The sequence below is a fragment of the Marmota monax genome, unplaced genomic scaffold (genome assembly GCF_021218885.2).
Source record: "Marmota monax isolate L192 unplaced genomic scaffold, Marmota_monax_Labrador192_F-V1.1 WCK01_AAM20220418_F8-fsc00021, whole genome shotgun sequence".
Classification (NCBI taxonomy): domain Eukaryota; kingdom Metazoa; phylum Chordata; class Mammalia; order Rodentia; family Sciuridae; genus Marmota; species Marmota monax.
The window spans coordinates 26,102,346-26,113,182 of NW_026695228.1; the positions used below are offsets into that span (position 1 = coordinate 26,102,346).

Consider the following 10,837-nt stretch of genomic DNA (forward strand, 5'->3'; position numbering starts at 1 on the left):
GGAAGGGCTAAACAGCGTCCTCTGGGTCCCGGGGGCAGTTCCCAGAGCTGCTGTTCGAGGAGGACACGGAGCTGTGTGCCGACCTCTGCTTGAGGCTCCTGCGACACTGTGGCAGCCGCATCAGCACCATCCGCACGCACGCCAGCGCCTCCCTGTACCTGCTCATGCGCCAGAACTACGAGATCGGCCATGTGAGTCGGGGAGGGGCTGCCTAGGCCAGGCTGGGTCAGGGCAACTGTGGGGGTCGCAGTGTCCCAAGGGGAAAGAGGGAGGGGTGGCAGTCACCGAGCATCTCAAGCATCTTGGGTGGGCAGAGGGGTCAGGATGAGGGGTTCAGGTGGGATGGGCTTCTCCATGCAGATGGGGGTAGCAGCCGGCAGCCTGGGCAGGTGCTGGATGGGGCCTGGTGTCCAGGCTCCCGGGCCACTCTATCTCCCCTGCCCCACAGAACTTTGCCCGTGTGAAGATGCAGGTGACCATGTCACTGTCGTCCCTTGTGGGGACAACGCAGAACTTCAGTGAAGAGCACCTGCGACGGTCCCTCAAGACCATCCTTACCTACGCTGAGGAGGACGTGGGGCTGCGGGATAGCACCTTTGCAGAGCAGGTGACGCCCGTGTCCCACCCTGGGCCAGCGGTCTGCCCTCCCCTTCCCAGCCCTGACCCCACCCTCGTTGGCCGCGGACATTCCCTGGCTCCAGGTGCAGGACCTGATGTTCAACCTGCACATGATCCTGACCGACACGGTGAAGATGAAGGAGCACCAGGAGGACCCCGAGATGCTCATCGACCTCATGTACCGGTGAGCCCGCCCGCCCGGCCTGCGGCCTTGCCCCGTGCCTCCTGGCCCCAGGAGAGAAGGGGCGGCGGGGAGGAGCAAGCCTGCAGTGACAGGAGGGACAAGTAAAGGGGCAGGAGAGCAGACAGGTGAAGCTGGCCGGCCAGCAGACAGACCCCTGAGGGGACGACGAGACACAGGGGACCTCCCCTGCACTGTGACAGGGACCCGAGCGGAGGAAGAGGCTGGGGCCCCAGATCCCCTTCAGGGCTTTCAGTGACCTGATGACATCCCTCGCGGCCCCACCTCTTAAGAGACCCATCACCTCCTGAGAGCACCTCTGGGGGTCAGGCCTTTACTTCATGGGCTCTGGGGGACACTGAGATCCAAGCCGTATTTGGCTGGAGATGACTGGGTGGCGGAGCGCTTCCCTGGTACATGCGAGGTCCTGGGTTCCATCCCCAGTGGGTGGGGGGAATTCCAGATGATAACAGAATGACAGATGAGAACCAGGACAAGTGAAGGGGAGGAGAGGTGAGGGAGTTCACCTGTAGTGCCAGGTTCTCCGGAGGCCAAGGCAGGAGGATCACAGGTTCACGGCCAGCCTGGGCAACTTGGCAAGGTGCTGTGTCAAAGTAAAATTTTAGAAAAGGCTGGGGAGGTAGCTCAGGTCGAGTGCCCTGTTCAAGGAAGGAGGGAGAGAGGGAGGGGGGCAGGAGGGAAAGGAAAGAAAGAAAAGAAACGTGGAGTCGGGAGCTGGGCAGGGGGACCCACCTGTTGGAGATAGGGATGGCAGGGCACCTGGGAGGTGCCCACGGGGGTCAGGTGACACAGTGCACAGAAAGGAATGGTGAGTTCAGGGGGGGTCAGGGTTCCACAGGTGAGCTCATGAGCAGGCAAAGTGAGAGTGACATGGGGTGGCAGTTGAGGGGACAAGAAAGAAGGAGGGGTGGGATAAGTGAGGAGACAGGCAGATGGGGGAGGAGGGGAGATAAGTGTGGAGTCAGGTAAGCAGAAGGTGGACGAGGCGCAGCAGAGGAGACTTATAGGTCACCAGGAAACAGGTAACAGAGGACAAGTGAGGAGAGGGATGAGGGGAAGAGGTGAGGTGGGCCAGGAGGGGCCAGGTGAGCCGGAAGGCAGGTGTGGGAATGGATGAGGGGACAGGCAGGTGGGGGATGGGCTGGCAGGGGGATGGGTGGGGGACAAATGGGTACATGGGACCAGGTAAGCAGATGGGCGGCCCATGGCAGAGGGTGGGGTAGTGAGCCTCGTGGGTGGATGGTGTGTGGGAGGGACCCGTCCTCACGTCCCTCTCACTTGGACACCAGGATCGCCCGGGGCTACCAGGGCTCCCCGGACCTGCGGCTGACGTGGCTGCAGAACATGGCGGGGAAGCACGCGGAGCTGGGCAACCACGCAGAAGCCGCCCAGTGCATGGTGCACGCCGCCGCCCTGGTGGCCGAGTACCTGGCCCTGCTTGAAGACAGCCGCCACCTGCCTGTGGGCTGTGTGTCCTTCCAGGTGAGCGGGTGGGGGTGGCGAGCAGGGAGGGGAAGGCCAGGTGGGGCAGGCCAGGGTCTGATGCCACCTCCCACCCCAGAACATCTCGTCCAACGTGCTGGAGGAGTCCGCCATCTCCGACGACATCCTGTCTCCTGACGAGGAGGGCTTCTGCTCTGGGAAGCACTTCACGGAGCTGGGGCTGGTGGGGCTGCTGGAGCAGGCGGCCGCCTACTTCACCATGGTGAGGCCCGGGGCTGCAGCACAGGGCTCGGCCGGGGTGTCAGCTGACCTCTGCCCGTGCCTTTCCATGCTGGGGACTTAGCAAGGACGATGTTGCTCCTCAGAAGCCCTCTTCCTGCCTTTCTCCCCATTACACCTTTGGAACAGGCCTGGCTGTAGCCAGCCCTCCTTCCACACACAGCTGCAACTGGAGGTTTGTTTCCATAGAACCTTTGCAGCAGTGGGAAGGAAGACAGAAGCTTATTGCTTCTGCCCTTTTCTGTCCTTTATAAAACCAGCCTCTGAGCCAGGCGCCGTGGCTCACACTTGTCATCCCAGCTACTCAGGAGGCTGAGGCAGGAGGATCGCAAGTTAGAAATTTAGCAATGCCTTGTCCCAAAATAAAAAAAATTAAAAGGCCTGGGGGTGTATGTAGCTCAGTGGTAGAGCACTTGTCTAGCTAGCGGGCACAAGGCCCTGGGTTCCATCCCTATACAGCAGAATAATAAATAAAATATAAAAGCAACTCCCACTCCACTCTTTGGAACACCTATTCCATTTTATGGAATGAAGTGTGGCCCAATTCTGGAATTGAAAATAAAGCCAATTAACAGTTTTAAGTGACTGGGGATGTAGCTTATTGGTAGAATGTGTGCTTAGCATGTGTGAGGCCCTTGGTTCCACCCCCAGTACTGGGTGGTGGTGGGGGGAGTTTAAAGAAAGTTGTAATATGCCCCCTGCCCCATACCCATCACCCCAATTCTGCAGCTACCTGTGTTATTCTGTTGTGTTTCATCTCTTCTTCGTCCCTAACATTTTTTTCCTGGGGTTTATTTTAGAGTATTTTTTGTTTTTTTGACATATAAAAGGACAGAGTTCACAGTTTTTATAAAATACATGCCGCTAGTGCATTTTAAACCCTCCCCCCGCTCAACATGGTCCAGCTGGTAGTGGACATCACCCAGGGGGTTATTAAGAATGCAGATCCGGGGCTGGGGTTGTGGCTCAGCAGTAGAGTGCTTGCCTAGTGCCCGTGAGGCACTGGGTTCGATCCTCAGCACCCCATAAAGGTATTGTGTCCATCTACAACTAAAAACATATTTAAAAAACACAGAGTCCTTGGCCTCTGCTACCCTCCAACCAGGCCCTGAACTTAAACGAGACCCCAAAGACTCGTACGCCTGTGCACGCCTGAGACACTCCGGCCTGAAACACATCCCAGCTGTCGCCCGTCATGTGCTCACTGCCTCTGTGTGTGGCCCTCACTGACAGAAAAAAGCCCTTTACAAAACTCTCCTCCCTTAGGAGCGAGTTCATAGGAATGCTTTACTATCACCTCATCCTGGTCCACGTTTGGATGTCCCTGATGTATCCTAGTTATCATTTTGGAGACTGGGGGTACAGCTCAGCGGTAGAGCACATGCTTAGCATGCACAGGGCCCTGGGTGCAGTCGCTGACACTGTGTGTGTGTACATAGATTTTTTTTTTCAGTCGCCTATCTTGAACCAGGGTCCATAAGGGGCCCATCATTACTATGGCTGATGGGGGCCTTTCTGCGTGTGGGGGGTGGGGTTCTGGGGGTGGAACCCCAGGGCCTCTCACAGGGTAGGCAAGTGCTATACCACTAAGCTGCAGCTACAGCCCCAGTCCCTTTTTAAAATTTTAAAATTGATATGTAATTATTGTATTTATGGGGTACAATGTGATTTCTGTTTCTGGGAATTGTATTTATGGGGTACAGTGTGATTTCTGTACTGGGAATTGAACCCAGGGCTGCTTAACTACTGAATCACATCCGCAGCCCTTTTTAATATTTTATTTAAGAGACATTGCTAAGTTGCTGAGGCTGGTTTTGATCCTTCTGCCTGATGTTTTGGTACAAGTATGCGATGATATAAGCGTAGATACAATGTCTATACCATATGAATCAGGTACCAGTATGGAATAAGCAAATTAGGGTAATTAGTGCCTCCATCAACTGAAATATTTATTATTTCTTCAGTTAAGAACATTCAAAGTCCTCTGTTTTTCCTTTTTTTTGATGGTGCTGGGATGTAACCCAGAGCCTCACACAATCTGAGCAAACTCTCTACCACTGAGCTGCACCCATCCATCTTCCAGCTATTTGGGAATGTATGATACTTTATTGTTAGCTTCATCATCCTGCTAATAGTTAGTGTTATGCATCTTAAGTCTTTTTAAAACACTTTTTTTTTTTTTTTTGGTACTAGGGATTGAACCTAGGGGCTCTTTACCACTGAGCTATATCCCCGGCCCTTTTTTATTTTTTTATTTTGGGACAGGATCTCACCAAGTTGCTGAGGGCCTCACAATAAATGGCTGGAGCTGGCCTTAAACTTGCAATCCTCCTGCCTCAGCCTGCGAGTCTCTGGGATCGTAGGCATGCACCACTGGACCTGACTTAAAATACTTTTTTAAAATAAACTTTTTTTTTTTTTGAGTAGTTTTCAGTTTACAGCAAAATGGACCAGCAAGTACAGAGATTTCCCATATCCTCCTTCCCAACACAGAGATTTCTGCACTATCAACGTCTCTCCAAGTGACACATTTGCTGCAGTCAGTGAACCTACATTGACACATTGTCACCCAGAGTTCATAGTTCACAGCAGGGTTGTTTTGATACATGTACAATGACATTCATTCACCATCATAGTATCATACAAGGTAATTTCACTGCCCTGACTCTGAAGTCTTTTAATCTAAAAAGACAAAAACTGAGGAATCCGTTTGCAGTCAGTTCCCTATATTTTTGAAATAAGGTTTTATGCTTTTTTTTTTTTTTTTTTTTTTGTCATGCTGGGTATGGAACCCAGGAACCCAGAGCTCGGGCATGCCAGGTAGGCACTCTACCACTAGGTACACCCACACCCCTCCCAGTGAGATTTTTTTCAATATGCCAACTCCTCTAGTGATGTTTTAATTATTTAATTATTGTCACTTTGTTGGAGTCTTCAAAGACAATGTCCTTGGGTAGAAGCCAGAGAGTGGACACAGACTTTCTGACAGTCAGTCAACAAACGCTTAAGGGTACCTGCTGTGTGCCAGGCTAGATGCTGGCCGCAGCTGGGGGCAAGGGGCACCTACAGATGATTATTGTCACGTGCCAGGAAACAATTGGGCATGGAAGTCGGGCACCAGGCCAGATGGGCTGGTGTTTAGATCCTGGCCTCAGGAACCCCTTCATGTATCTGAGGCTCAGTTTCCCCACCACCACCGAGAAGGATCACAGAGCTCCTCTCAGCAATAAAGGGACAAAATACAGATGTACCCAGCATCTGACATTGGAAGCTTGTTACAAATTGTAGAGAGCACAGAGGGCTCTGTGGGGGCCAAGCAGAAAGGCCAGTGCCCCATCTGGGTGACAGTGGTCAGGGTGGACTTCCTGTAAGAGGTGAGGGAGAGCTGGTAGGAGCAGAGTGGGGGGACAGGAGCAAAGGCAGCAGGGGTTCTAGGCAGCACAGAGGGTTTGGGGGATCCTGACCCCATGCCTTCCACCGCCCCACTCCAGGGTGGGCTCTATGAGGCAGTGAATGAAGTCTACAAGAACCTCATCCCCATCCTGGAAGCCCACCGTGACTATAAGAAGCTGGCCTCAGTACACGGCAAGCTGCAGGAAGCCTTCACAAAGATCATGCACCAGGTGGGCCCAGGACACGATCCCCAGGACTGCCTTCGGGCCCCCCATTTCCGTCCCCATCCCAGGCCCAGCTGACCTTGACTTTCCCCCACAGAGCTCCGGCTGGGAGGTGAGTCCACTTGCCCTCCAAGGCCACCTGCCTCAGGGACCCTTGTGATGCCTGGTCAGCAGCGGTCAGGGACCACTAGGGGGCACAAGAAGAGCGTGACCACTGGCCAAGGGGGCCCGAGGCTCTGTGGGTGATGACGCACCCCCCTCCACCTCCCCCCTTTCCCCAGACGTCCCCCCCTGCCCCAGATCTCCAGGGCAGTATGTGAGTCACCCAACTGGTGGCTCTCGAGGCACCCCTCCCGCAGGCAGGGCTAGCTGTTGCTGCTGCATGGGGGGTGTGGAGGGAGGGGCTGCGGGTCTCCCTCGCCCTCTCTCAGCCTCTGCCTGTGTCTCTCTCCTCCGTCTCTCCCCAGCTGTCTCTGGCCTGTCACTCTGGCTCTCCCTTTCTAAGTGTCTAGTCTCTGTCCTGCCTCCACAACTCCCAGCTTCCCACAGGATCTCTGCTCCTCATCTCTGGTTAATGCCCCCCCAGTCCCGCCTCTTCCCTTCTATTTTTAGGCATCTCCTAGTTTAGGGAGAATTTTCTGGCCAAAGATGGCAGGAACCCAGAGTCCTGGCAGGCGTGCTGGGTGGGGGCCCCTCCCTCCCCAAAGCCCTGATCTCTGCCCATGGAGTGATTCTCATAGGGTGCCATGGCCAGGACCCGAGGGGAGGGGGGTGACATCTGACCCCTGCCATGACTGTCTCTCTCTGTTCACCCCCCACCTCCGGCCCCACTGTGTCTGCTCCGCCCTGCCCGGATCTGCCTTGGTGAGTGACCTGAGCACCCACCTTCCTTTCCTGGGGGAGGTGGCATTCTTGGGGTGAAGAGGGATTCCTTCTTTTAAACGTCAGGCTCTGGCAGGAGAGAAATGCCCTAGAACAATGCAGCCAGAGCCTCTGTCCCAAAGCAAAAGACAACCCGATCACCCTTCAGCCATTCAAGCATTTATGTAGCACCTGCTACATACCAGCCCCATGGGCATCGGGACCCAGAGATGAGCAATACAGTCCCGCTTCTAATTTGGTATTGGGATCCAGATGATGAACCGCTGCATAGGGAGGCGGGAAAAACAGAAGTCTGGGGTGTTAAATGAGAACAACAACTTGGGGAGGTAGACAGGTCGGGGAGTATGGGCAGTTGGCTGTGGTCCAGACCTACGCCCTGACATTCTCCAGGTCCTCTGCTTGTGCTCATGACTGGATGTTCTTGAGGTCCTCATAACCCCCTCCTGATGTTCTCAGGGGTCCCCCTTGTCCATGCCAACTTCTTCCCCAGCCCTATCTTGCTTCCCTCTGCGTTCTGCCTTGTGGGGCACAAGGACACCCATCTCTGGATTAGGGAGGCCTCCAGAGGTGCCTCCCAGACCTCAAAACCCCATTCTCCCAGCCCCAGCGTGTATTCGGGACGTATTTCCGAGTGGGCTTCTATGGCGCACGTTTTGGGGACCTGGACGAGCAGGAGTTTGTGTACAAGGAGCCCTCAATCACCAAGTTAGCTGAGATCTCCCACCGATTAGAGGCAAGTCCAGTCTCTGGGGGATGAGGGGGGCAGGACACCAGGCTGCCTGGGGACTGGAGTGGGGGCTGCAATTGTGCAGATCCGAGTCAGCCCCATGTCCTCAGGAGTTCTACACAGAGAGGTTTGGGGACGATGTGGTGGAGATCATCAAAGATTCTAACCCTGTGGACAAGTCCAAGCTGGATCCACAGAAGGTGGGCTCTCAACCATCCTCCCAAAATCCTGTATAAAAGGAGATTCTAAATACTATTTCCCAGAGAAGCTAAAATCCTATTTCTCTTACACAACTCCAAAACTTATTTTCCTAAAGCCTATTCCTCAGGGTAGTCCCAGTCATCCAGATGTAGGAAGACCTGGGAACCCTAGAATTAAAAGCCCCCAGACTCAGGGCAGCCAGGGCCTCTTTCCCCAGGCCTGGGGCCCCAGGTGCCTGTGCTGGGGCTGTGGAACCCTCACCCCCACCCCACACCCCAGGCCTACATCCAGATCACTTATGTGGAGCCGCACTTCGACACTTATGAGCTCAAGGACCGTGTGACCTACTTTGACCGCAACTACGGGCTGCGAGCCTTCCTGTTCTGCACGCCCTTCACGCCAGATGGGCGCGCACACGGGGAGTTGCCCGAGCAGCACAAGCGCAAGACCCTGCTCAGCACTGAGCACGCCTTCCCCTACATCAAGACGCGCATCCGTGTGTGCCACCGGGAGGAGGTGGGCGCAGGGAGGGGAGGGGGGCATCAGATTCAGCGGGCTCTGGGAAGGGGAGGTATAGGGACCCTAGACCTAGGTTGGCTCAGCAATCCAGACCTAGAAAGGGGTGGCATGGGGATCCCAGATCAAGGAAGACCCAGAAAGGAGAGGTGCTGTGAACTGTGGGTCCAGGGCAACCCAGAGAGGTCTGGATGTACAGTCCATCCCCTTCCAGCCAGAGAGGAAAGGCCTGGAGACCCCAGATCCAGGAAGAGGCTCAAGTACCCCAGAACTGGGTTGGAGAGGTGGGGGGCACCTCAAACTCTGACCTCCAGACCCAGGGAGGCCGGGAGACCTTAGACATAGGGACGTTGGACTCAAGGGCACCAGACCTAACCTCTAAGGCTGGACCCTAACCATGCCACCACAGAGTCAAAGGCAGCTGCACCAGTACCCCCACCATGGCAGAGCCCAGCAGACAGAAGCCCCCAGGGCCCATTCATCGCCAGCCTCTCGGGCCCTCTGCCCTCAGTGGGATCCCAGCTTCCTTGGGCTGACCGGGTCAGGACACCATCAGGTCCCAGCAAGTGTATACACCCTCCCTCACCCGCAGACAGTGCTTACACCAGTGGAGGTGGCCATCGAGGACATGCAGAAGAAGACACGGGAGCTGGCCTTTGCCACTGAACAGGACCCTCCAGATGCCAAGATGCTACAGATGGTGCTGCAGGGCTCTGTGGGGCCCACTGTGAACCAGGCACGGCTCGTCCGGGGGGTGCAGGCTCCCAGGGCGACTCTAGGCCCCATGCAGGCACCCTCATGGGTCCCTGTCACCCTGTAGGGTCCCTTGGAGGTGGCTCAGGTATTTTTGGCAGAGATCCCAGAAGACCCCAAGCTCTTCCGGCATCATAACAAACTGCGGCTTTGCTTCAAGGACTTCTGCAAGAAGTAGGTCTGACACTCTCCCAAAGGCTCCTGTGTCCCCCGTAGGCTCCTGTGTCCCCCGTTCCAGCTCTTCACTTAACGGGCCCCCACTCTTGCTGATAGCTCCTCCTCAGTTTGCCTGACCCCCTGGTGGGTCTACCTGCAGGCTGGGTCCTCAGGGACTTGCTTTCTCTGCTGACCATCTCCTGCCCTCTGGCCCTCAGATGTGAGGACGCTCTGCGGAAGAACAAAGCCCTGATTGGGCCTGACCAGAAGGAGTACCACCGCGAACTGGAGCGCCACTACTGCCGCCTGCGGGAAGCGCTGCAGCCCCTGCTCACCCAGCGCCTGCCCCAGCTGCTGGCCCCAACCCCAGCCAGCCTCAGGTGTCCAACCTGGGCCCCCTACCCTACAGAGGGCAAGCGGAGGCTGGCCAGGACAGACACACTTGCATAGCAACACTGGCGGAGCTCACAGCTTTGCATATCTCCATACGTACAAAGGCAGGGCAGTCTCTGGGAGGCCATGTCCCTGACATGTGTCTTCAGCTGTCTGACCCTCAGTTTCCACATCTGTGAAACTGGCCGGATTCATACCTCTCATGGCGGATTCCAAGAATCTGCAAACCCCACAGCCAGATCAGGGCGAAGATAAAAGGGGCAGGAGAGATCTTAAAAAGATCTTTGGAAGAGGAGGGGGCGGTGTCATAAGAGGAGGTGGAGGGGGGAGCCCTGTGGAGTTGGAGGCCCTGCTGGGGACCCATGCTGACTAACCCTGTTCCTCCCCCAGGAACTCTCTGAACAGAGCAAGTTTTCGGAGGGCAGACCTCTGAGCCCAGAGGACCAGCATCCAGGCCTCAGCTGTCTGTGCCTTGCTGGGAGTCGCCCCTACTGCCCTCTCAGCCTCAGGGTGTCTGCACTGTACTTGGGGTTGAGCCCTCTGCTCCTCTGTCTGTCTGCTCCTGTCTGTGTGCACTGATGCTCCCTTTTTTAATTTAAAATGGTTTTTATATGCAGCCTGTATGATGTGGTCACTGGGGGATGGGTCACGTGTGTACAGTCCATCCCCTCACAGCCATGTGTCCTGTGACACCCACTGAGACACTGATAACCTCCTGGGTGCTGGGTACAGTGGTGACTGCCCTCGTGAAGCTGACACTTTAGTGGGGAAAGTGACACAAATAATCCACAAATCCACTGGGAATAATAACAACACTTATCAAGTCCTCACCGAGTGCTTCCAGAAGAGCCGGCCACCCCGCGATGGGGGTGTAGCTCAGTGGCAGAGCATTTGCCTGGCAGGCATGGGGCCCTGGGTTCAGTCCCAGCAAGGTGAAACTTTTTAAAGTTTAAAAAATGTGGCCACCCCATTTATGGGCTTTTTTACTGAGGGACCTCTATTGGGCTCCTGCCTAGTGGTTAAGCAATCTCCTCAACATTCCTGTCAGAT

The 10,837-nt window shown here is 55.4% G+C and overlaps 1 protein-coding gene across 6 annotated transcripts in view; it reads left to right on the plus strand.

Moving 5' to 3' along the window:
• The window catches only part of Dock6 (dedicator of cytokinesis 6), a 45,832-nt gene extending 35,429 nt beyond the window's left edge, over positions 1–10,403 (plus strand). For 3 of the 6 annotated variants that reach the window (XM_046436730.2, XM_046436732.2, XM_058576685.1), the window contains 14 exons: positions 39–191; positions 449–607; positions 702–802; positions 2,110–2,302; positions 2,382–2,525; positions 6,034–6,165; positions 6,257–6,271; positions 7,649–7,774; positions 7,879–7,968; positions 8,249–8,485; positions 9,078–9,221; positions 9,306–9,412; positions 9,613–9,774; positions 10,178–10,403. In XM_046436730.2, the coding sequence (XP_046292686.1) occupies positions 39–191; positions 449–607; positions 702–802; positions 2,110–2,302; positions 2,382–2,525; positions 6,034–6,165; positions 6,257–6,271; positions 7,649–7,774; positions 7,879–7,968; positions 8,249–8,485; positions 9,078–9,221; positions 9,306–9,412; positions 9,613–9,774; positions 10,178–10,220 (1,806 nt within the window). In that variant the 3' untranslated portion in view covers positions 10,221–10,403. Of the gene's footprint in view, positions 1–38; positions 192–448; positions 608–701; positions 803–2,109; positions 2,303–2,381; positions 2,526–6,033; positions 6,166–6,256; positions 6,272–7,642; positions 7,775–7,878; positions 7,969–8,248; positions 8,486–9,077; positions 9,222–9,305; positions 9,417–9,612; positions 9,775–10,177 lie in introns of those variants that run through there. The other 3 variants (XM_046436731.2, XM_046436734.2, XM_058576686.1) reach the window with 2 other exon arrangements.
• Positions 10,404–10,837: the final 434 nt, after the last annotated feature.